Source organism: Mauremys mutica, chromosome 2, assembly GCF_020497125.1.
Source record: "Mauremys mutica isolate MM-2020 ecotype Southern chromosome 2, ASM2049712v1, whole genome shotgun sequence".
NCBI classification, from domain to species: domain Eukaryota; kingdom Metazoa; phylum Chordata; order Testudines; family Geoemydidae; genus Mauremys; species Mauremys mutica.
In genome coordinates this window covers 19102966-19130239 of record NC_059073.1, presented here as the reverse complement: position 1 = coordinate 19130239, position 27274 = coordinate 19102966, and the positions used below count along the sequence as shown (strand labels likewise).

Here is a 27274-nt window from a genome sequence, read left to right as displayed (position 1 = left end):
GCTCTTGAGGAGGTTACGGCCTAAGTAGGCAGGCGACACTAAACAAAGGGAAAGCTGGGGAAGGTTCTATTTTTGTATAATTTTTTTTTTTTAAAGGGGAGGAGGAGGAGTGATGGAAATGGGACAGCTTTTGTTGATGTCTCATTCATTCATGTTTGTCTCTTAACATTCATTCTTTGCTGCTGTATATAGTAAAACAGAATTGTGACAAAATAGTGTTGTAAAGACCTTCCTAGTTCATCACAATTTCTGACCAGGACTTTCTAGAGGATAAACTGCAGATTTCTGAAGTGAGCAAACACTTATTCATTCAAATCACAGACTGTACGGCAAAACTTGTCCCAAAGAATGTGGTATACACTTCAGCAAAATTAAGTTTAATGCTACTTTTCTACATTTATCCGAGCCAACGTAATTTAAAATGATAAACTTTTCAGTAGTTTCTGTTATCTGCAAATTGTTGTTTTTGGATGTGGGGAAAGGTGTGACCCCTTTTGTGCATGTAAGTAGACATTAAATATTAGATGCACAGAAGTCCTGTCATTTAGCTAAGTCTAGTAGTCCTAACTAGTTCATCTGGTAGGCAGTAAGGCACTGCAGGGTGAGTTGTGCTATCACTTCCGCGCAGATGTGGTTTAAGAATAAGGCCAAAGACGGAGCGTTACCAGCAGCTACCTTGCAATATTTCAAAACACATGCCCCGGAGATCTTTTTGTAGTTTAAACCAGTTTCTGAATAATAAGTTTTAAAAAGTGTAATACTGTTTGTTCAGCCCTTTGAAAGTATGATCAGCGTATTAATGTAAAACTTTACATAAATAAAAATTACTAATGAATATGCAAGCTTTACATAAAAATAATCAAAATAATGACAAACACACTTGAACAGACAGATTTGAGAATGGCTGTTATAGCAGTCAGATACAAATTTAAACTGAATATAGTTTGGCTTCTTGTATTAGTTTATATTGGGTACTGTACAGGTTATACCTAATAGGCCTATTATTAATTTGGAATTACAAGTATATTTTCTGGAAATGTAATATTGTAATTGGAACAAATGTTACATGGTATTCCCATGAGCATAGAGAGCAAAGTATTTTTGAAAACCCTTATGTATGTTAGCTGTAACCTTCAGTTTATCAGATATTTCTAGTGAGTGAAATAGAGAAGACTAGAAGGATACTCTGGCATCTGCAACAGAGGAATGATTGACATTCATGCATGCTGCATAGGAAAGGATGACTTGAGTGTAAGTTGGACAAATGAAAAAACAGTTTATGAAGATTTCCCATTTCATTTAGGTGAAAGCCTGCTAGTACTGGACGTACCAAACAGATGTATTTTCTACATTTATTTTGTTTACTCAAATTTCTAGATAGCTCTTGTCATTGAGGCTAGATGTCAAGCAATGAATGTCAAAAGCAGAAAATATCTTCCATAAACTTGAAAAGATTTGGAAAAGTAGCATGGTTGGCAATGACCTAAAAACATGAATTTTTAACACCAGCATGAATTCCATCCTCTTTAATAGAGCAGAGTCATGGAAATCTACTATAGAAATTGATAAGAAGACATCTCATTTGAAAGTAAATGTCTATGGAAGATCTTCAGAGTCCATTGGAAAGAGATTCTTCCAGCATCAGAAAGTCTAAGTAGAACAAACCAATCTAAAATATCAAATATGGTAAGAGGATGACGATGGACATATCTTGGATACACTTTGAGGATGCCAGCAATATGACTTCCATTGCTAGTGATAATATGGACACCACCTGGAAAGAGGAAAAAGAGGTCGACCTAGAGCAACTTTACACAGAACAATAGAGAAAGTATATGACACTCAGAAGCCTGAACAGACCCGCACAAGACCAAAATAAATGGTGGAAACTGATGGGTGCCCTGTGCACCTAAGAGTGCAGGAGGATGAAGAAGAAACATTGTGACAAGGGATTCTATTTCAATGTTGTTTGTCACATCATAGATGGATATGCTGCTGTCCATTGGTGACACTGGGCAAAAAAGTTACCATCTAAATGCACAGCACCTCAAGACAATGCAGAAGATGACACAATTAACACAATTACACGGTAGCATTGCAGTTGTCACTGATCATGGGTCTCAAGGAGTAGATCGTATATAGGAGTGGTGTGAAGGATAGTAAAGGTTCTTGAGGAATGTTGACTGGGAGGCTACCCTAAGCTTAGAGAGGATATGGAAGAAATCACAGAATTGACAGTGGATTATGGTGGAAAGGGAGAGAAACCTGAACAAAGCATGCAGCATGGGACTATTGTAGATGGTGGTAGCAGGGCTGTGGAATACTTTAAAAAGGAAGATGAGAAGGTTGAAGTAATAAGTAGTGAGTACAATTATTTAACTCCCATGTCCTAGGACAGGTAATCTCACTGAGCATGGATAATATCAGGCCATGTATTGTTCTCCGACTGTTGTAGCTGCAGGGTCGGGCCAGTTGTGCAGAGCTGTTCTGTGTAGAGCTGCTGTCTCAGCTCTTCCAGGTAGTGGTGGTGATGCTGCAGTTGATCTCCAGGGGAAAAGGAGAGAAGGTGGCAGCAGCAGATGCAGGGATCGGGAGAGGTACAGAATGAATTGGGGGTGGGAGTAGAGAGAAAAATAAAAGTGGAAGAAAAAGGGATGGAGAGAATCACTTCTAAGGAAAGGAAACAGGACTTTAAGAGTACAGAATGTATGGGAGATGCTGTAGAAAATCATGTGGAGGATTATGTTTCAGAGTGGGATCAAAACCAGATATTTATCCAAACCTCAAAACTTTTTTAAGTTCTCCCATTATTAGTTTATTGAGGAGGGGGAAGTGAGTTTACAATATCGCACAAAGGTGTAGTTCTGCATCTCTGAAAATTAAGTATTTTATTTATTTATTTTTTAATTACCTAATATTTGCAGAGATGTGCACATAACCCTCCAGCAGACCTCAGGTTCACGGCTTAATTGGCAACATTTAAAAAATTTTTGGCATGCATAGTGTGTTGGAAAAGGAAGATCATCTTAGCAGCAGACATTTGGACAGATTTAGGCATGAAGTTTGGGAAGCCGGAGAGGACTGTGAGACAAAAAGGGTCCTGTTTTTTCTCAAACATCAAAACAAGAAAAACACAACAACTGGGGCTCATAATTTGTAGAACACATCAGAAGTAGTCAAATGTTCATCGTTACTAATTTTATTTGCCACAGGGATACTGTTTGATTGTCAGTGGGAAGGAAGGAGAACCAGGTGCTGATGAGGCATGATTTGTGAAAACCCTCTAGGATGTGTCCAATACACACAATACTGTTTGATAGAAAAGAACTGACAAAAAGTCAAAGATCAATTGGAGAACTCTGATTATGGATATAGTGCAATATTCTTTCTTTTTTGTAGTCTTACAAGGTACTTTCTCACAATCTCAGATATGTGTGAAGTGAGAAATAAAAGTTATATAATTAGTCTGGTGCAGTGTATGTACATAAAGGAGGGGCAGAGTTGAAGTCATGCGTGAAATTTTGAACTTTGTAATTTTTTTTACTCTGCTTGACTTGGTAACCATCATGTTCTTAATATCGCTTACATCCATACATATGTAAAAAAGACAGTGTAGGGGTTTGTGTGATGTGTAGATATTTATACGTTTTCCTTCATTTTGATATTTATGCACTAATGCATATTCTTTATCTTTTGCACATAATGTTGTAACTTTCTTACATAATCATCATTCTCTGGCTTGTGAACTTTTACAAACATACTTTTTCTGAGTACTATAACATGAGATAACCAATGTTCATGTTAATTTTGTAGATTATTCGGATTATGAAGATAGTTCTCTTGAGTTTTTGGAAAGGTGCTCCTCTCCACTCACACGTTCTTCTGGGAGCTCTCTGACTCTGCGAAGCATGTTTACAGAGAAGAACACATCATACCAGTATCCAAGAGCCATTCTGTCTGTCGACCTGAGTGGAGAAAGTAGGTTGGCTGAACAAAAGGAAATTTTGTTTTAAAATTTATATTTCCCAAAGAAGGTGAATTAAAAAGGCCAAATGGAAGCCAAATAATTCACTTTAGGCATAAAAATATGAAACTTTTTATGCTTGTATGTTAAACCAACGTGTATATACTTTCATGACAGATTGAACAAAACATTTACTCTCCTCATGCTGTTGTGCATTGTGCTGAGCACTGGTTGGATGTTGCCACTCCTACCTCTAAGGTGGCTACATTGCATAGCTGTATATACAGTAGAGTTCACCCAGAAGTGTAATCTTCCAACAGTAAATCTGTGAGTGACTTCCGCTGTGTGTAGTACAGGATCATTCAGCATCTCAGTCCTAAATTAATGTACAACATTAAATTTGTTTGCATATACAACTTCAGATTTATTTGTTTTTATTAGACCTCTCAGATATGGAGTTCTTAGATGATTCCTCCACGGAAAGCTTATTACTGAGTGGTGATGAATACAATCAGGACTTTGATTCAACCAATTTTGAAGAATCTCAGGATGAAGAGGATGCTCTCAATGAAATTGTTAGATGCATCTGTGAAATGGATGAGGAAAATGGCTTCATGATTCAGGTAATGCACTCACTTGCTCTGCAGTCTTTTTTGTGAATTTTTGCTTTTTTGGCATCCCTAAAGTTCTCTATCTATAGAACAGGTAAGAAAAAGGTGGTAGCAGTTAAAGCTTTTTGCATTCCACACAATACCTCTTTTTTTTCTGTGCAGGACCACCTCTCTAAGAGTGAGGTTGGTACAGTTTGTGTCCATTCAGTCCTTGGCACCTCTGAATGTGCCAACACTAGTGGCAGTTGCAGTGATCTATTAGAATTGGAAAAAATTCAGAGAAGAGCAACAAAAATGATTATCAGTATGGAACAACTTCCACTGGAGGAGAGATTAAAATGACCGGGACCGTTCATCTTAGAAAAGAGATGATTAAGGAGGGATATGATAGACAGCTGTAAAATCATGAATGGTGTGAGGAAGTGAATAGGGAAATGTTATTTACCCCTTCTCATAACATAGGAACCAGAGGTCACCCAATGAAATTAATACGCAGCAGGTTTAAAACAAACATAAGGAAGTACTTCTTCACACAATGCACAGCCAACCTGTGGAACTCCTTGCCAGGGGATGTTACAAAGGCCAAAAGTATAACTGGGTTCAAAAAAGAATTAGCTAAATTCATGGGGGATTGGTCCATCAATGGCTAATAGCCTAGATGTTTAGAAAAACAACCCCATGCTCTGGGTGTCCTTTAACCTCTGACTGCCACAAACTGAGAGTGGACAACAGCAGCTGGATCACTTGATAATTGCCCTGTTCATTTCCTCTGAAGCATCTGGCACCAGCCACTGTTGGAAGACGGAATACTAGGCTAGATGGCCATTGGTCTCACCCAATATGGCTAGTCTTATGAAGACGGTGGCTTGGTGAATAGATTTTGGGAAAGCATTAGAAGAATATGGAGGCAGTATTGAAAAGGACACAGTGATCTGAGTGAGAAGGATATGAAGGTAGTATCTAGGCTGGCTTCCGTGGAAATGGAGTGGATGTGTGGCAGGGAACACAAGAAGAGACCAAGTTGGATAAATAGGTGGAAGCTGAATGATGTAGGCCCTGGAAGAAAAGAACAAAAAGATTGAACTAAACATAAAAAATGATGAAGAGCTATGGAAGATCTTGAAAAAAGGGTTGATGTAGTCATAGTTGTAGGAGAGAGATGTCTTTGATTGTGGCATTTTTAGATAGACCGGTGGATCAAAATGGGTGTCAGTCCACAAGGGAGAAAGCTGCAATAGTCAAGGCAGCAGATGTTTAGGACGTGGGCAAGTAATGTAGTCATGTGGACAGAAAGGAAAGGGTGGATTTTAGAGATGTTATGAAGGCAGAACATTTTGGTTAGTGCTTAAATTTATGATAAGGCTGAGGTGGATATTGGTTATTTGCAGTCATGACTGAACTGGGCTTGATTTGAAGGAGCATCCTAGAGCTGAAAGCCTCTATATTCCATCCATTACCAGTCCCCTAAGCTTCCCAGTAGCCATTTTATCTTTAAATATTCCATCAACCCTTTTAGACATAGAGCAGTGTTCATTTCAAAAGTTCCCTATAATTAAATATTATTCCATCCATGTTTTGTTTGTTACCCATTTCTAAATTGAACTGGCAATTTAATACTTCCCACACCTAGTCTCAACACAGGTCAGCTGGCCGATCATTCTTGTGCTGCTATGTCCTTGTAACTTTGGTATTGCTCCCTTCCTATTTTTATTTCTACACTTTCTTCATTTTCTTTTTCTTTTTAGATTTTTTTTCATCAGTGCAATATTAAAAATAAATCTTAAGCACTGGAGAGATGCTTTGTAAATGAAAACTGAAGTTTTCTCTTTTCCATTGTTATGCTATAATATATTGCTATATATTTCTATTTTGCCATAGTCCTATTGTAGAATCATAGAATATCAGGGTTGGAATGGACCTCAGGAGATCATCTAGTCCAACCCTCTGCTCAAAGCAGGACAAATCCTTTATGCTCAGCTACTAAATATTTAGTGCTAAATTACTTATTTTATTATAAAAAAAAATTGTTATGTTAAATCCTCGATTTGGTTTCCCAGATTGGAATTTGTGGCCATGGGATCACTTTCAAAGCTAAAATTATGCTTAATTATGGCTTGTTTTTGCTACAGCAAATTCAAATTCAAAGAGTACGATACTATAACTCAAGCTGCCTGCTAAAGGAAAGCTGCTATTCCCTGCATTTTGAAGAGGCTGGAAATAGAACTGACTTACAAATAATGAATTACCTTGTTTCTTTTGGATGGTAGTGTGAAGAATGCCTGTGCTGGCAACATAGTGTATGTATGGGATTATTAGAGGACAGCATTCCAGAGCAGTACATCTGTTACATCTGCAGGGACCCACCAGGTATGAGTTTAAATCACTGGTTCATGCAAAATTAATTGTTGTTTTTACTTTTTACATTTTTGCTAAAAACAGATGGTATTGTATAAGCATTACTCACAATAGGATTTACTTATTTTTGTGTGTTTGATATGTTATACTTTTCTGGATGAGTCTTTTTATAACATTTTCTTCTATTTGGTTCTGCGTGGCAACTTTTATTTTTCTGTTACAAAATTCTTAAATTTTGTTCAAAATGTTAACTTACCATTCTCATGAGTTCACAAAAAGTGAGTGCTCTTTTCTTATTGAGAAATTACCTCCCACAAAGAGTAGGCTCTTAAAGAGCAGTTCTACTCTGAAAAGTGACTATTTTGTGTAAAAAAAAAAAAAAAAAATAGTACCTTCCTACTCACCAAATCTGTTCCCTGCATGTATTTTACTTCCGGGGGAATTCTGCACCTAAAAATTCTACACATGATATTTTAAAATGCTGCAAAATTCTGCATATTTTACTGTTAAAATAACACAATATAATAATGCCAGTTTCAATTATTTTAGTAATTTATTTCAAAATACCTGTCAGCAAGTATGTCTGTAACAGTACAAGCCAAAAAAAAATTCAGGAAATATTTGTTTAAAAAAAAAAAAAGAATTCCTCAGTAGGCATATTAATACAGAACATTGAATAATTAATTTAAATTACAATACAGAAATGTATTTCCCCGCGCCCCTCAGCAGCAGCTTAAAGGCTTGCGGGAGTCAGGGGTAGGAGCTGAGGGAGGGGGAAGGAGCCTGCGAGTTAACCTGGAGGGTTGTTAGGTGAGGATGAGAGAAGTATGGAACAAGGTGAATTTTTTTGGGGGGAGGGGGGTTATTAGGGAGTTAGGGAGCCTCCCCCCATGCAGACCCAGTCTAGCCTCGCCCATTTAGTTAGGCACATCTGCCTGTGTGCCTGCCCCCTGTCCCTATATGTACCTGCAGCCCCCCTGTTCCCAAGTGGCCCTGCACCCCCTCCCATTCAGCCCCTGTCTCAGTGCTGTCACCCCACTAGCTCCTGAGCCTGCACCCCAGTCTGTCTCCCCAATAGCCTTTCTGAACCCCAGTCTGTGACCCCCTCTCCCCAGCAGCCACATGTGTCCCACTCTCTCTCTGTATTCCCCCCACCTCCATATATCTTGTGTCTCCAGGTGCTGTGATGATCGCAGCTGGCTACTGGATGTTACTGCCTGTCCCTGAGCTGCTGGCTGTTCTGGTGCAACAGTGGCCTCTGGTGGGCAAAATGTGGAACTGCCGTGCCTCTCGGGCAGAATGTATCTCTCCTCCTCCCCCCCCTTCTTTCTGTCTAGGAGATGAGTCATTCCGGATGTCAGCATTTGACACTGGATTGAGCGGATGGGCTGGGTAATGGAAGGTGTTATACTGGAAGGTGTTAATGGCTACCATCAGGCTGGTTCTTTTATCCACAGATAATTCTGTGCATACCATTTTAGTGTAAGGACTGGCAAGTTTTCATCTAATTTTGTTCTTCTAGTGCTTGTGCATTTCTGTTATGCTACAGGTGTGTGTACTTCTCGTGCACCATAGCTGGAGAGTTTTCACTAGCAGCACCTATAGGGGCAGCCCCTCCCACACTGTTGCTTCCTTGTGCTCTGAACCAAGGGTATAAAGAATGGAGCCACTCCACTCGTCCTTTAGTTCCTTCTTACTTCTTGTGATGGGTAGTGAGAGTGTTTCTGTGCTTACAGCCTCCTTCCTTTGTGAACAAAGTTGCAATTAGTTAGCTTTTACAGAGTGATACTTATTGTTTCGTCCTTTAGAGGTTTCTTTACTCTTTAATCAATTTTATTTTGGTTTCTGTGGATCTAGCTGGCTTCTGGGACTTGCCCAGTACCAGGGGAGCCTATGTGAAGGTCCCCTGTTTTTCAGCCCCGCTCCAGCTGTCATCTGCCAGTGCCTGTCAGTAACCTGCACTCTCCACTGTTTAAAATGCTTGGGCAAGGGTCATGTTAGAGACCCAGTATAACAACACCAGTGGCCTATGCGGCTGTGAGAGATGTATTGTATTTTTCAGTACTGACCTCACCACTGATTCAGGGCAAAGATCCTCCACCAGCCCTGTTCCAGATGCCATACTTATCGGGACTGACGGTAGGGTCTGTTATGGCCTCATCTGTCTCAGGTCCAGTACCCCATTCATCTGCCTCCTCCATGACAATATCTAAACCTCCATGTCATCGCATGGTACTGATAGCTAGCAAGCCTTCAGTGCTTCCTCATAGACTCGTAGACCTTAAGGCCGGAAGGGGCCATCATGATCATCTATTCTAGTCTGACCTCTTGCACATCTCACCCACCATCTCCTGTAATAGACTCATAACCTCTGGCTGAGTTACTGAAGTCCCCAAATCATGATTTAAAGACTTCAAGTTACAGAGAATCCACCATTTACACTAGTTTAAACCTGCAAGTGACCCATGTCCTATGCTGCAGAGGAAGGCAAAAAACTCCAGGGTCCCTGTCAGTCAGACCTGTGGAAAAATTCCTTCCTGATCCCAAATATGGCAGCCAGTTAAACCCTGAGCATGTGAGCAAGACCCACTAGCCAGACACCTGGGAAAGTATTTGCTGAGAGCCCTCCCTATCTAATGTCCCATCGCTGGCCATTAGAGAGATTTGCTGTTAGCAGTTGTAGATCAGTTACATGACACTGTAGGAAATCTCATCGTACCATCCCCTCTGTAAACTTGTCACGCCACACTGCTGCTGAAAGGTGTAACCTGATGCAATAGCTACAAGCTGAAGCTAGACAAATTCAGACTAGAAATAAAGTGTAAATTTTTAGCAGCGAGAGTAATTAACCATTGGAACAATTTACCAAGGGTTGTGGTGGATTCTCCATCACTGACCATTTTTAAATCAAGATAGGATGTTTTTCTAAAAGATCTGCTCTAGGAATTATGTTGGAAGTTCTATGGCCTATATTACACAGGAGGTCAACCTAGATGATCACAATGATCCCTTTTACCTTGGAATCAATGACAGTGGCTTGGGGGTCACCAGCAGAGTAATGGATGTATGCAAGCACTCGAAGAAAAAAAAGCAGACACTCGTTTTCTTTTAACTGCTGTTCTTTGAGATGTGTTGCATATGTCCATTGCATGGCCCATCCTCAGACTCCAAGCACTGGCATCTATAATCGGGATCCCAGTGCAAAGGAACTGAAGGATGGTTGGGGTGACTTTATACCCTCAGTTCAGAGCATGAGGAACCCAAAAAATGGGCAGGGCCTCCCCTCCAGGTACTACTAGGGAAAACACTCCCAACACCTTGTTGTGACACACACATTTACAGTGTGTTGGACACACAACACATTTCAAAGAACAACAGTTACAAGAAGGTGAGTAACTATTTTTAACAGTTGCAGAGTGAAAGTACTGTATAGTTCTGGGAATAATTAGGGATACAATGATTTTTATGATTATTAAATTGGTATAAAAGTAAGATGATTAGTTAAGTTACTTAGGGTTCACTCATACTTGTGGTTTAGAAACAAGTCACCAGACTGGATCAGACCTAAGGTTCATCTAGTCCAGTATCTGTCTCTGACAGGGGTCAGTATGAAATATTTCAGAGGAAAGTATAGAATCCTGCTGTAAATCCTGATCTAAAGGGTAGATTGTCTTGCTCTGAAGCACCAGGTTTAATAGCTTTTCAAAATTTTTGTTGTTAATTATCGTAACTCTGGATATTCTTGATATCCATTTAAATGTCCCATCTCTTTTTGAATCTTAAGTTCTTGCTATGTTAAATTATCTTTTCAATAAGCGGATATCTTTTTAGAAAAAACCATTATAATTCAAAACTTTAATTTCAAATTCAGTTCACAGGTGTATCATGGTATAGAATGTGTTTACTTCCTCGCACTTGAGTACTGAGTTGATTTGATTTTCTTTTAAAATATCATTTATAGAAGTCAGGGGATATACTGTGTCATATACTAAGTGATGTGAATTTCTTTGAAAACCCATGATTAAAGAAAGGATGTCAGAAGATATTTTAAGGATAGCACTCCTGACTGTTGTTTTCACTTCTGGAGAATAAATTCTGATCGTTGTTTACCTGTAGGTCAGAGATGGAGTGCCAAATATCTTTACGATAAGGACTGGTTGAACAATGGGCATATGTGTGGATTATCATTTTTAAAAGAAAACTACTCTCACCTTAATGCCAAAAAGATAGTGTCAACACACCACCTGCTGGCTGATGTGTATGGTGTAACTGAAATTCTACATGGACTGCAGCTGAAGATTGGGATACTAAAGTAAGTGTGGGTCTGGTGTTTCCTCCCCATCTGTGTACCCTTAGAGAGAGGAAGTGAGAGCTCGGTGTGTATGTCAAGATCATTTTCATTTTAACTTTTATTTTAAAGACCAAACAGATGCATATCAGTACACATTTAGGCAGCGTATTCTTGAAAATGTCATGGCACAATTTGAATTGTTTGAATAGATGATGATGCTCACTCTGTGACAGGGCAGAAGCTGGGTTCCTCTTCTTCCTCTCAGCTCAGTGAGGAGGAATCCAGTTTCTGCACTTCTTGACAAAGCCTGAGGGGGGAAAAAAAATTATTGCTAAGTGGGAATGTAATTGTTTTCGCCATTAAACACTAGAACGTGAATTTGTATTCCTATTATTGACTGTTGTTGATGAATACTGAGACAAAGGAAAAATGAAGTCTTCTGCGCTTCTAAATCTGCCACCTGCAATCTATTCCCCTGAAAGTCCTTAATAAATAGTATTACATTAATTCTCTTAAATATTTGTGTGAAGTTGGGAATTACTATGCCAATTATACAGAAGGGGAAACTGAGTCACAGATTGGTTGTTACTTGCTCAAGGTCCATCAATGAATCAGTACAGAACAGAGCTCAGATCTCCATTGCTGTATTTCAGCTAGTAGACCGTGCTTTGTCTCTGAACAATCGTTATGTGATTGGCTAATTTGGAATATAGTAATTTTTTCAAAGGCCTGAATGTTTAACATTCTCTTTTGTATAATTTTCTAATTATGCTTCCACTGTACAGTTTGCTGGTCCAGTCATGCCAGGCGATGGAAACCCTCCATTTCAATGGCAGTTGATAGTGCTCAGCACCTGACAGTGTTGGACACTTCAGGAGCATTAGCGTTTTTGTTTTATCATAACACACTTATTAAAGATGACCAGGGCATACTGGATTTACCCAAAATTAAGAGGTCCACAGCAATGCGGGATGAAACATTTGGCAATGATGTTCCACTAAAAAATTGCCTATTGATGTAAATACAGTTCAGCCAAAATGAGAATTTTAAAAGATTTCATTGCTGAAAGTGATAGTTCTATACTAACTTTTCTTTTCCCCTTCTTTCCAGAAATACACATCACCCTGATCTTCATCTTTGGGCTTGCTCGGGGGTGCGGAAAGAGCAAGAGCAAGTGACATTTGGCATAGAGAAGAAAATAGTGACTTTGCCAGATACTGTTAATCCATCTGAAAGGACATGTCACAATCAAAGCCATAAAGAACCACCCCCTAGCTTACCGCAGAAGATGGAAGAAACATATATTATAAGTGAGCACAGTTACCAGAAACCACAGAGTTTTGGTCAGGACTGCAAATCAGTTACTGACCCCGTGAGCTCAGATGATGAAGATATGAGTAGTTTTGAGGAAGATCAGGAATTTTGTTCAGATGATAAAAACTGTTTGCAATATTCTTTAAAAGAAGATGGCGTGAGTGAGCAGGTAAAACTCGTTATTCATGTGTATAGACTGAGTTTAAAAAAGATCAAACTCATAAAATAGTTAGAAATGAATGCCCATTACTGAATTATCAACTGATGCATGTTCTATTGGTAGGCAGATGGATCAGTACAACCCACTTAAAATGAAGTTTAATGTAGTGAAACTCATTATGGTCAAGTAGGTTGGATTTAGATTGTTGGAGTTCAGTGTTGATAAATGCAAAGTAATGCACATTGGAAAACATAATCCCAGCTATACATATAAAATGATGGGGTCTAAATTAGCTGTTACCACTCAAGATCTTGGAGTCATTGTGGATAGTTCACTGAAAACATCCACTCAATGTGTAGCAGCAGTCAAAAAGGGGAACAGAATGTTGGGAATCATTAAGAAAGGGATAGATAATAAGACAGAAAATATCATAGTGCCTCTATATAAATCCATGGTACACCCACATCTTGAATACTGCAGGCAGATGTGGTCGCCCCGTCTCAAAAAAGATATATTGAAATTGGAAAAGGTTCAGAAAAGGGCAACAAAAATTATTAGGGGTATGGAATGGCTTCCATATGAGGAGAGATTAATAAGACTGGAACTTTTCAGCTTGGAAAAGAGACGACTAAGGGAGGATCTGATTGAGGTCTATAAAATCATGACTAATGTGGTGAAAGTAAGTAAATGTTTTGTTATTTACTGCTTCTTGTAACATAAGAACCTAGGAGTCACCAAGTAAAATTAATAGGCAGCAGGTTTAAAACAAACAAAAGGAAGTATTTTTTCACACAACACACAGTTAACCTGTGGAACTCCTTGCCAAAGGTGGTTGTGAAGGCCAAGACTATAACAGGGTTCAAAAAAGAACTAGATACATTCATGGATGATAGGTCAATCAATGGTTGTTAGCCAGGATGGGCTGGGATGATGTCCCTAGCCTCTTTTTGCCAGAAGCTGGGAATGAGCTACGGGATGGATCTCTTGATGATTACCTGTTCTGTTCATTCCATCTGGGATGCCTGGCATTGGCTACTGTCGGAAGACATGATACTGGGCTAGATCGACCTTTGGTCTGACCCACTATGGCCGTTCTTATGTTCTTAATTCATTACTTGCAAATTTGTGAACCCAGCTACAGTGGATTTCTGCTTATAGGGAGGTAGTTCTGTGAATTGTTCCAGTACATCTAGATTTCTTGTATTCAAGGAAAGTTTGTGGTTGCACTTTTTTTCCCCCCATTTGAAAGATTCTATTGGTTTGAGAGAGAGTCCCTGTATTTAAAATGAGGAGTTTAAGCGGAACCTGTTGTCTTTCTCATAACAGAAGAAATTGGTTTATCTCCTGTCTGTGTGTTCCATTCTATGCAGCCGAAGAAGTGAGCTGTAGCTCACGAAAGCTTATGCTGAAATAAATTTGTTAGTCTCTAAGGTGCCACAAATACTCCTGTTCTTTTTTTTGTTTTTAAAGGTGGCACATAAGTTATATATTTTGTAATGAACTCCAGTTCACCTTGTTTGGAGTTAATTGTTTATTAAATAATATAGTTTACATATTGAGTGTGTGCAGTAAGGACACATGCAGCAATATGAAATGTTGCTGAATAGTGTCATATCTTGGAAAAACAATCCATATACCCGTTTATGCAGAATTCAGGTTTCCTTGGGAATCTCAGCTATGACTTTACTGGCTTTTGTTTACTGCTTATTAGGAAGGGGAACCTGTTGGGTCAGCTAGTCCTTTTCTTTCCTTTCCACTACTTTCACAGCACCATAGAGTACTTTTTATTTGGAACTCCATAATTGTTTGTTGGCATATATCAGCCCCTGACCATCCTCTGCTTCATAGCTGTTTGTCTAACCCTATTGTACTTTGTATTAAATGAGGTTGGTGGGTGGGGCTGCTGGGGCCGGCCGGCCGGTTAAGGCGATTTAATCGGTAAGACTAATGCTTACCTGTTAGCCGGTTAAGATTTTACATCCCTATTTCCTAGGTAAACCATTTTGCATTTATCCTAATTTTGATTTCAGCTGTTTTCAAGTTGGCTTGAGACACGATTTGAATTGGATTATTTGAAACTGTTTTGAACTAACTCAAGAGAAGCTGTATTTGCTACAGCTCTCCTCTCCACCCTTGTTCTTCGAACCCTTGACTGTCCCTTGGCAATGTCCCTCCTAAACTATTGCAACCTTTGGCCTTTCAGATTCTTGTTTCCACGTCTCCAGTTTATGCACAGTTCTACTGCCAATCTTCTCTTTCACACACTCAGATGATATCCAATGTTGAGTCCCCTTTTATTAGTTCTGCTTCTCCTTAAACATCATAGGTTGTTCGTAAATTACAAAACGTGTTGGGGATGGGTGGGTCCTTAGTTTTGCTTGTTTATTTCAGTGTTACAAAGTGTTACAGGGGGCTGGAGGAGGTCTTGAAAATTGCCAAAAAATGAAGAGCGCTGTGTAGTTTGAAAGTTTCTCTCTTTGACCAACATATATAGCCTATATCTTTGAACAGAAGTTGGTCCCATTAAAGATATTTCCTCACCCACCGTGTCTCACCAAAACATGTTCTGTCGTTTATGGACAGCCCCTGATGTGGTTTCCTCACTCCTGACTACTTAAGCCTTTACACAGCCCTGTCCTGCCCTGCACATTTCTATCATGTTTCTTTTGTATCCTTCTCCACCAAATGTTTCTTGCGCACTGCCCCTTACTGCTAGAATGCGCTCCCTGCTCTCACGTGTCATGTAGGTCCCCCTCATTTGTTCTTATGCCAACAATGTCCATTTACTTAAATAGCTCTATCAATATATTTATAATACTGTTCACTCCTTTCTGTGGCAGCTGGCTTGCACTGATCATGACTAACAAGTGTACTATCAAACTAGCACTGTCTTTGAATGTCTGTCTGTGAAATGCAATAATCACCGACAGTCAGACAGCTTCAGTGTATGTGGGATTATAGGATTCTACAATTAAAATCAACTGTTTTTATAAATGTATGGTAATTGCTCTTCTAGTGCATCCCATTGAGCTGTTAAATCAGGTATCCTCTCTTTGGTCATAGCTATTACCTGAGACTTCACAGGAATGTACCTGACATATTATGGAATAATACACATGGGAAGAAAACCATTAGGTTTGCTTTTAGTTCTCATAACTATACGTGTTACTGGTCACACAATTATGTGGCCCCATGTAATACTCCAGCCATGTGATCTAACTATGTTAGCAAGTTACACAGGATGACAGTAGTCTGAAGAAGGAATGTACTTTTGTCTTAAACCTGTCAGTATGCTATGCTAAGTTTAACAGGTGAACTTTGGGATTTTAGATATAATTCCATTTTTGTATTTTCCCTTCATCCTCTATTGGACAGCAAACACAAAAAAAAATCCTGGACTCTTGCTTGAATTGGATAATGGCTCACCGGTGCATTCAGCACTTCATGAATTAAGAGTTAGAAGTTTATGTAGCAGAGTGGTGAGACGTGGGCCACTCTTGTACTCAGTTCAGTGCAAGATCTTGTGAATTTAACGCTGCCTCCCATGCTTTCAGCTAACGCTCGTCTGTCTCTGTGGTAATCCTGAAAGCTAGCTGTACTCATTTGTTTGACATTTGTATTGCACTTGTTCTCCACTAATGTTCTTAAAAACTGCATACCAATATGCAGGTTTACGTTTTTGTGAAATAGTGGTACAGTTAAAAACTCCATCATTCAGGGCATTTGTACCAAGTATTGAAATCAAAACCAGAATCCAAGCGGTAAATTGAGAATAAAGCATTTATTAAGTGTTAACTTTGTTGCTTTTTGTTGGTCCTATGGAGAAGAATGCTGCTGAAGGGAATGTGATGTGTGCTTGTAATGAAAAAAAAGGATCAGAAGAACAAGTGGATTCACATCTTCAATGGCAGCTAAATCTCCTGACCCACATAGAGAATGTACAGAATGAAGTCACCAGCAGAATGGACCTTATTGAAAAGGAAGTTGATGGTAATTACATTATTACAAAGTATTGACATTAATCTGTATAGAGCTTTGAACATTCAAAGCATTAAATAAAGAACAATAAGTCTCCCATTACCTCATCATGTAGATGACTAAGACAGTGATTAAGGCCCAAATTTTCAAAGGTATTTATAATTTTGGGTGTTCTGGGACACCCAGAGTCTGATTTTTCAGAGATATCGTGCCTCTGCAACATCCACTGAGGTAATGAGTATTCAGAATGTCTGGAGTCAAGCCTAGGCATACAGCATTAACAGTCATTCAAAAACTTGGGCCAACATGGCTTGCCCAAGGCCACACAGTGAGACCATGAAGTAGCAGGCTCCTGCCCCCATGCTCTGCCTACTAATCCTCCTCATCTCCTGAAGTTGATAGTATTTGTTTGGGCAATAGTATCAATCAGTTGCCTGAGGAGGAGAAAAGAAGTCTTCATCTTCAGCTGTGGTTTACAAACTAACTGGTAATAGCCTGGATTAAGGCAACAGACCAGGCTTCATAACAACAAATTCACACAAAGATTATGCAGTGGAACTACGTGTTGTAGTAGATGAATGCATTCGGTTTTCACTAGGGCTGTAAATTAATTTCCGTTAATGCCTGCAGTTAACTGAAAACAAAATTAACATGTTCATTTTTTAAATGTTAATCACATACCTCTGGGCAGGGTGGGAAGGTGAAGCCCCAGCCCAGAGCTCCGGGCGTGGCAGCAGAGTCTGGAGCTCTGAGCCCCCTAGCCTATATTTGAAAATATAGAAAACGTCCAAAATTTTTAAATAAATGGTATTCAATTATTGTGTAACAGTGCGATTAAAACGGCAATTAATCGCTATTAATTTTTTTAATCGCTGGACAGCCCTAGTTTTCACATGTAGAGACTCACTTCACAAATGAAGAGAGTTTGAACAAAGTGTAGTTATTGCATCCTTAATTATTTCTTACCTAAAACAAAATAGTGTTAGCCCTGATGGAATGTTTATGATCAGATTGCATTTACATTGACCATGTTTCTAAAATAATGGGATTAGACTCTTGCCATCCCTCTTTTTTATGAGCACTGGAATTCACTCAGAAGTTAGTGTAGTAGCCGTGTTAGTCTGTATCTGCAAAAAGAATAGGAGTACTTGTGGCACTTTAGAGATTAACCAATTTATTGTAGCATAAGCTTTCGTGGGCTACAGCTCACTTCATCAGATGCATGTAATGGAAAATACAGAAGGAATATGTATATGAACGAACACACACACACACACACCACCATGAAACAATAGGTGTTACCATACACGTTATAAGGAGAGTGATCAGTTACACAACAAAAACACTAACCCAGGAACCTATCCTTGCAACAAAGCCTGTTGCCAACTCTGTCCACATATCTATTCAGGGGATACCATCATAGGGCCTAATCACATCGGCCACATTGGCAGATGTGCAGGTGAATGAGCCTCTGATAATGTGATATATGCCATCGTGTGCCAGCAATGCCCCTCTGCCATGTACATTGGCCAAACCGGACAGTCTCTATGTAAAACAATAAATGGACACAAATCAGATGTCAAGAATTATAACATTCAGAAACAACTTGGAGAACACTTCAACTTCCCTGGCCACTCGATTACAGACCTAAAAGTCGCAATATTACACCAAAAAAACTTCTAAAACAGACTCCAACGAGAGACGACTGAATTGCAATTAATTTGCAAATTGGACACCATTAAATTAGGTTTGAATAAAGACTGGGAGTGGATGGGCCATTACACAAAGTAAAATTATTTCCCCATGCTTATCTCTTCCCCCCCCCCCCCGAGTTCCTTATATCTCCTTGTCAAGTGCTGGAAATGGGCCATTTTCATTACCACTACAAACAGTTATTTTTCTCTCCCTGCTGACAACAGCTCACCTTAACTGATCACTCTCCTTATGTGTATGGTAACACCCATTGTTTCATGTTCCCTGTGTGTGTGTGTGTTTATATATGTCTTCCTTCTGTATTTTCCACTACATGCATCCGATGAAATGAGCTGTAGCCCACGAAAGCTTATGCTACAATAAATTTGTTAGTCTCTAAGGTGCCACAAGCACTCCTATTCTTTTTTCAGAAGTTAGTGTGATTCCATTCTGAAAGTGGCTGTCCAAAAATAGCACCACATTATATCACCTGCTCCCTGTTTTTGTTTAGTGATGCGTTAAAGTTAGTGACAGAAGTGAGTTTTCACAGCCTTTTATTCCTGTTGTTTTCACTACTTCAGAACCGTGACAGCTGAGACAGTGAGCTGGAGTCTCTTCTCTGTATGTGTATTATCAACACATTGTTGGCTAATTTGTCCAAACATACCTTTATATTACTGGAATTTAGCTATCAAGGCAATTGGAAGGATTAGTAAGGGGGACCACTATAAACTGCTTAAAAGAATAAAAATTTCCATGGAGCACTGAATTATTTGGTTCTTCAGAAAATATATCTTCATTTAAATAATGATCTGAGTATCTGTAAGTTGCACCTTCATATTAATGATGCATATGGCAGAGGCATGCTCCATTTTATACAAATTACCTGCTGCCCTCAAGCTTGGCAAGTTGGCAGCATTTACAAGGATAGGTGCTGGTCCATGTTCAATAGCATCCGGGAGAAGTAGGTTTGGAAGGGGTATGAGCCTAAAAACCCAAATACAGAATGTCTAGCAACAAATAGTGGAAGTATTCTGAATTTTTATGATACGCTGCTCTTCATCTGGGCAGTGAATTTGGCCATGAAATATTCTGAGGTGCATCATTGGCAGTCTCACACCAGGTTTGCATGGAGCCATGGGTGGGGCACAATAGCCATTTAAATTTTGGTTGACAAGTTAGGACCAAATCCTAGTCAGGTTGAAGTCCTCAAGTATTTTGCCACTGACTTCAATGGCACTAAGATATGGCCCTGCATTTCATCACACCTAGCTTTGGAGGGTTGAGCACTCTTTTTCCAAAGATCCCTTTCTAATCAAACTCTTTTTTTTTTTTTTTTTTTTTAATTTTTCTCGATGTAGTTTTAGAAAGTTGGCTTGACTTCACTGGAGAGCTGGAACCGCCTGATCCTCTTGCAAGACTGCCTCAACTCAAGCGACGTATCAAACAGCTCTTAATTGACATGGGGAAAGTACAGCAAATAGCCACACTGTGCTCTGTATGACAAAAGGAAGAATAAAGGAATAAAAATAGGCTCTCTACAGTGAATTTTCTTATTAGCCACAAGACTGGCAGGAGGACAGCAAAAAGCTGGATATTTGTCTGGGTCTGTGCTGATTACATTTTTAGCCTGACGCTTTGGAGAAAGGAAAGGAAATCTAGAGTAAGGAAATTGACACTGAAAAGCTAAATATGCTATGTTCAAGATGCAAAGTACAATATGTCACATATTGAGGAACATTGATATGGTCAACAATATGGTAAATAAGACATGTGAAGTGGCAGAATTTCTCCTTCAGGTCATACAAGAAGGTTCAAGAAATCTCTGCAATGGAAAATGCTATAATTTTATAGTCAGTAGCAGAAAGAGCCAAACTCTAAAACGTCAGTGGGAAAAACATATATCCGTAATTATTTTTTCTCCCATTGCTAGTGAAAATACAGACACAGAGAGATCCATATCCTCTCTACTGTTGGTCCACCCCCAAAGTTTTAGGCAGATAACCGATCTTTTGCAGACGATGAACTATTTCTTGTCTAATTAGTGTTATTCAGGAAAATGAAAACATTTGCTTCACTTTTGAAAGAAACCGTATGCGGTGGTCTCCTTATAAATTTTTTTTTTTAATGGAAATCCTCATTACAGCACCCTTAGGCTCTTTTAAAAACGTAAGTGGCAAACAGTGGTCAGATGTGCCAAATAATACTAAAACCACTGGGATGACAGTTTGAAGATATTGAAATACCTGAAGAGTTTTTTTTCAAAGTTCTACCTGGTGCCAGCAATCCATCCAAAATTGTATCTAGTTTATATTTTTTTACGTTCTATTGCAGTATTCAGGATTCAAAGTACATTTTTGTCCTGGGTAGTTCAGCTTGGTGTTAGCCCTCTGAATCTTTACCAACCTCATCTGGGATGAGGAATGACAAGAGCAGAAAAATTGCTTGTTTGTGGCTGTGAATTACTAAACCACTATCACAAAGATACATTATCTAAGATGTTTTTATAAAACTTTTAGCTTCAGTCATAAGTGAGTAAAACATCATGAAACCAAAGGCAACCTAGTTGCTCTGTTAGCTCTTGCTGGATTTTGAGCTCGGGACCTTCTCTTTGCCTGTGCTCATGTAAGTTGTCACTGCACCCAGTGCTACATATGCATGTGTAGGTATATGTGTATATACACGCACATTCATATGTACATACTATATACATATTTATATCTACACATGTCTAGTTTTATTACTATAGACTATAAGAACTGGTGGTTAACATGAAATGTTACCTTTTAACAAGCAGTTTATAAAATTGAAAATAATGTATGTACAGGTTTTGGAATTTGTAAAATATGACTGTTAAAAGGAGGCTATTTAATTGATGACATAAGATACTTGAACATTTTATGCCTCACAACTGTTTATCAGTTCTAGTTTTCTGTATAAATGCATTTTAGAACCGATAGACAGTAAACTTGAATTTACCTTTTGATAAGAGTACAAGCCACTGTACATTCAAAAATTATTTAAATTTGCAAACACACTGTTCTATATGTAAGGTACTGTATGTAAAACTGTTTATTAAAACTATTCTGCATACTCTACATTTTCCACTTTTCTTCCTGTCGTATACAGAAATGTAAAAAAGTGATTAAAATAATGTACAGACCATAAACAACTCGAATTTTTTGAATGCCTGTTGAGGATTCAGACAGTTGAAAAATATGCCAAAGATGGATTATGTACAAAAGATGTTGAAACTAGTGTTTTGAACTTTCATCATAAAACCATTATTGAGAGAGAAAGTAGCATGCCCGGGTGCTTATTGAAAAATGCCTACACTAAAGTCTCTAATTTATCTGTCATGTCTGAAGTAAGTTAATGCTATTAATATTTTAACTCTAAAGCAAATGTGTCAACGTCAGTTATAGAATGATACCTATTTAAAAGGTCTCTTCAACAGCAGTTACCACACCATTGTATCGGAGATATTACAGCTCTGTATTAATTCCAAAACTCAACTCAATCTTAATTCTATAGCAGGGATTGGCACCTCCATAATTTAAAGAGGAAATACAGTAACTGAGGAATCTGTAAAGAAATGTTGACTTTTTTTATGGCAACCACTATTATGTTTAACAAAATGCCCTGATGTTTTATACAGTATAATTTGATGCTTAAATAACTACTTAAGACACATTTCACAGTATTAACAGCTGTTGAAAGTGATCTACTTGCTCTTTGGATATGCAAGATACTGTTATATATTATTCACTTGCTGCATATCCTTAAATGTGGTACTGTGTGTACTGAATAGAATAAATGTAAATATTAATACACAATTTGAAATGAAGTATATAGTATTTACATAATATATACAGTACATACTGGTGCTATGTTATACAATGTGTGTATGCATGTTTGTGATACCATATAACTGTAAATGTAATGAACAGAGAGATGGACTGAGATTTAAAGTTGTAGGAAGGAGGTTCCATGCTTTGGGCCCATCACAGCAAAGTTATAATGAGATGTGAGAATATTATCCCTAAAAGGTGGCTGTTGTATGCGCTGCGCTGAGCTGAGGACCCGGAGGTGGTCTCAGATGCAGGTGCTAGGAGATGGTCACTGATGTAGCCAGGGCCTACACTTTTAAATATATATATTACATATTAAAAAACTACTGTCAAGTATTGTATGGTTTCAAAGTTAAGTAATCAAAAGTTAGGCAATGTATGAATTAAGGTTGCCTATGCAATTCAGCCTTCTTCTGCCATATGCATTGTGTTAGTCTTTTAACTTGGAAGGTGTCACTTTTTTTTAACCCCACAGGACCCTGCCTCTTTCAATGCACAGGATAGGTAGTGCCCCCTGAATGAGTAACTTTTCAATATTTCTGTTTATCTTTGTTAATTTGGTAGTCAAATGCTTAATATTTACCACCTACCATTTAAACGCTGCACTGCATACAAAATTATTCATTTCTTCATGGACTTTTCTATGACACACATCACTGTAGTGTCAGAATGCTTCACCAAACTTTAAGGTCACTTGGTATCATCAACCCCACTTTAAAGATGTGAAACTGAGTAATAGAGAGATTAAGGCTAAAATGGTCAGGCGCCTAACTTGTGAAACACTTTGGGCCTGATTTTTTTTTTCAGAGCATTTTTATAGCACTTTATATGGTCAGTGCATGCACTGACATCAGTTCTAGTTGTAAGTGCTCAGCACTTCTGCAAATCAGGCCCCAGATGTTCCCTGGTGGGCACCTAGAAAAAGAGAGAATCACAATTAGTGGCCATCTGTGAATTTTGGTTTAAGTGACATAGGAACTCTGTGGCAGGATCAAGGATAGGTTCCAATTTTCAGAATGTCATCCAATTGTCTTGATCATAAGACTATCCTTTTCCCATCCTGGGGGGAGGGATAGCTCAGTGGTTTGAGCATTGGCCTGCTAAACCCAGGGTTGTGAGGTCAGTCCATCAGGGGGCCACTTAGGGATCTGGGGCAAAAATTGGTCCTGCTAGTGAAGGCAGGGGGCTGGACTCAATGACCTTTCAAGGTCCCTTCCAATTCTAGGAGATTGGTATATCTCCAATTATTATTATTTATTAGTCCTTTGCCTCATTCGCCACATGCCTTCCAGCTTCCTCATCAAATGAGGCAGCCATCTTACAAACAACTGCCTCATTCACTACACAACTGATTCATTCCCAAAGCACCATCTACGCTGTGCACTGAACAAGGCAAAAGTGCTGGGGGAAAAATAGTATTTGATGCCGTAACTAAAGACTGTATCACAATGCATGTGCACAAAGGGGCCAAATTAAGGTTACACAAGCTTAATTCTGTTGTTTTCTAACTTCAGGATGCTTGACTTTGCCATCTTTTATAGTGTTCTTTTAATGTAGTTTTTTAACTTAGTTTTTTTAAAAAGGAAACAAGGGGAAAAAAACCCAAAAGGAATTCCATCATACGGAGCCATACTGTGACACACCCAGGGCTACTCAGCAGTGTTGGAACCTTTAAATCCACAGCAGACTTCTGCCACTTGAGCTGATAGCGTAACGACTAATAGTAGTTGGCTGTTATCCTCCCTGAACCAGCCGCTAAGGAAGATGAGAGACTTTGCAAGTGGCTTTCACGGGTATTTGCTAGGCAGCGAATGTTGGGACTCGGTCCCTGTGTTCTGTTTTACATTTGAGAGGGGAAAATTCTCAAGTGGATGCAGCCTCTTCTGCCCCTTCCCCCCACTTCCCAGCTTGACCCTTTTTGCTCATCTGCTCGCATGTCCCCTTGTTACCTTGTTTGTGTGCTCCTGTCCATCCTCGAGCTTACACCTGTTTCCCCTCCACTTGCCCCTGCCACCCCTCAGCTCCTCAGCCGTGTGCAGTTGAGTTAGGCTGTGTTGTCCTCCTGTTGCCGGGGTGTCGGCTGGGAAACCATTTAAAACACTGGAGAGAAGATTTCCATGTTTTGTTCTGATGCCTGGAGGGGTGGCAGGAGGCAATTGTAGGGAAAGTTCTGCTCCGCCCCTGCAGCCTTGGGCTGGAGCATGCTCAGTGAGCTCGGAAAGGAGGAGCATGCACAATGTAAACAGAATCTTCTGAGATTATTGTTAGGTAGGTCTCTAATAAACCTCTGCTGAGCACATGCACAGGGTGACTTTCAGAGGCTTGTAATTTGGCCAGATTTGGATGGATTTTTCACTGTCTTTCTGACACCCCTCCCTTGCCAAATTCCTACCCTTGCTCCAAGGCATAGAAGCTCGAGAGCAGTGGTGGGCAGCCTGCAGCCTGTCAGGGTAATCCACTGGCAGGTTGTGAGACAGTTTGTTTACATTGACCGTCCGCAGGCACAGCCGCCCGCAGCTCCCAGAGGCCGCAGTTTGCTGTTCCTAGCCAATGGGAGCTGCGGGAAGCAGCGGCCAGGCCGCAGCTTGTCCACCACTGCTCTAGAGCTTCTCAACTAAACTGCTATAAGGATTTTTTTAACATGATCAAAATAATATCATTTCAGGTAACTTTGATCTCAGAAACCAACTATTTTGATGAAAGGTTTAAAAAAATCAGCCTGAGGCAGACAGACCCCGGCATGGAGAATTTCAGCCTGGATGGTTAAAGTTTGCAGTTATAAGCAACTGAAAATAGGTCTTTATAATTGCAAATGCTGGGCAGCCTTAACTTTATTGCAGGTCCTGATGGGAATATAAGTTCTCACACACTTGTCTGTAGTGATCCTACCCTCATACCACAATGTACCTTTGCTGGGGCGAGTCCCAAACATGGAACCTCTTTTCTACCCTGCCCTCACTTTACACCTTGTGAAATCTTTCAGGATGTTCCCTCCTTTTAGAGAGCATTTATTAAAGTCAAGAGGTTTTTTAAATCTGGGGGATGACCATTGCTCCTGTATTTTATTTTACCTTTTTTCTTTTGTATTGAGTCACCATGTAATGGGTTTAGTTGATCACTTTAACAAGGGCGATTTTTGTTACAATGCTTTCATGTATATTTAAAAATGGTTTTGTTATGCTATGTGGTGTCCCAAGCACTGGGGATGGGGGTGGTGTCTTTAGCAATAAGCATTATATACACTGTGTGTATTTGTTATACTTGGAGAATAGGTATGGAGCACTTGACAATAGTGAAAATACACTAGAATAAAGAAAAGAGTATTTGTCTAGCAGACATTCTGCACCAGCCTGGGCAACTCATAACTACTGGAAAAATGTGAAATAGTGCAGAAAACATGAATATAATAAACTTCCAAAACATGCCATATAATCAAGACACAGTGTATGTGCATTTGGGATGCTGTTAACAGTAGATGAGTTAACAGTTTTCTAGGGATTGGGTGATTAACTAAAATCTAGTCTAATGCAAATTAAGTGACCTACTCAGTCTTTTTTAGACTTGCTTACAGCCCTCTCCATTCAGTTAGTGCCTCTCAATGCATTGTCACTGAAAGGTCTGAGAGAGGCGGCACTGAGCTGCTTGATCTTCCATGAGAGAAGCAAGGTATTTTCTTTTATGGTTTGTTTTATAATAGCAATAATGTTGATTGCATTCTAATATACTCACAATAAAGGCCTATTGAGATTGGTTAAGTGCCTGGGCTCCCTTTTGGTGAACTAACAGTTTCAGCAAACTGATCTATGCTTTATATACTCTGAAGCTTTAGGGGACTGTGACTTAATTGTATAAAGCCCGTCAACTAGTTTTATGTACATATAATTCATTGATTACATTCAGAGAGACAAGACATTGATTACTGCTCCAACACTTTGCAACACATCTACTTAACCTTTCTATACTTGCCTCCTTTCAACCAAATTTGTCAGAGATGTAAAATGGGAGAGTACCTTCAAATGAAGTGGCCTTTCAAATCTGAAAGACCGTGGGGCTGGGCCAAATTCAGACCCTACTGTAAGCAGCTGCACCATTATTGAAATGAATGGAGGTGCATCTGCTTCATTATGTCTGGACTGTCTCCTTAATATGCTCCCATTTGGGTTGAAACTCCAGTGGATTCTGGTTCCTTCACCTTTTCAGACATACCCAGGGGTGAATACACACAGTTCTATACATTTAGCTTTTCTAATAGCGAAAAGATACATATAATGGCAATCTGAAAAACTGCATGGGGTCACCAAATGGATACATGAGAGGAAAACCATTGTACCTGTCTCTCTCCTTTGAAGCATCAGAAATGGTCATGACTGGAGATGCTTGGCTGGCTGGTTCATGTTTACATGCTTAGGTTCTAAATGATTGCCATATGTGGTGTTGGGAAGGTCAGATTGGCAGGGGCCTTTTGGAGTTTTTTCCACTTTCCTCTAGCATGGTATGCGGGGTCAGTTGCTAGGATCATCTGGGTATATCTTAGTTCATAGAATCATAGAAGATTAGGGTTGGAAGAGACCTCAGGAGGTCATCTAGTCCAATCCCCTGCTCAAAGCAGGAACAACACCAACTAAATCATCCCAGCCAGGGCTTTGTCAAGCCAGGCCTTAAAAACTTCTAAAGAGGGAGATTTCACCACCTCCTTAGGTAACCCATTCCAGTGCTTCACCACCCTCCTAGTAAAATAGTTTTTCCTAATATCCAACCTAGACCTCCCCCACTGCAACTTCAACCATTGCTCTTTGTTCTGCCATCTGCCACCACTGAGAACAGCCTAGCTTCATCCTCTTTGGAACCCCTCTTCAGGTAGTTGAAGGCTATCGAATCCCCCCTCACTCTTCTCTTCTGCAGACTAAATAAGCCCGGTTCCCTCAGCCTCTCCTCATAAATCATGTGCCCCAGCCCCCTAATCATTTTTATTGCCCTCCACTGAACTCTCTCCAATTTGTCCACATCCTTTCTGTAGTGGGGGTCCCAAAACTGGATGCAATACTCCAGATGTGGCCT

At 39.5% G+C, this 27274-nt stretch overlaps 1 protein-coding gene across 4 annotated transcripts in view; it reads left to right on the top strand.

Moving 5' to 3' along the window:
• PHF20L1 (PHD finger protein 20 like 1) overlaps positions 1-25952 on the top strand; it is an 81017-nt gene extending 55065 nt beyond the window's left edge. For 2 of the 4 annotated variants that reach the window (XM_045005407.1, XM_045005406.1), the window contains exons 15-21: positions 3814-3978; positions 4406-4587; positions 6843-6942; positions 11047-11242; positions 12332-12704; positions 16520-16685; positions 19727-25952. In XM_045005407.1, the coding sequence (XP_044861342.1) occupies positions 3814-3978; positions 4406-4587; positions 6843-6942; positions 11047-11242; positions 12332-12704; positions 16520-16685; positions 19727-19869 (1325 nt within the window). In that variant the 3' untranslated portion in view covers positions 19870-25952. The remainder of the gene's footprint in view (positions 1-3813; positions 3979-4405; positions 4588-6842; positions 6943-11046; positions 11243-12331; positions 12705-16519; positions 16686-19726) is intronic. The other 2 variants (XM_045005409.1, XM_045005408.1) reach the window with 1 other exon arrangement.
• Positions 25953-27274: the final 1322 nt, after the last annotated feature.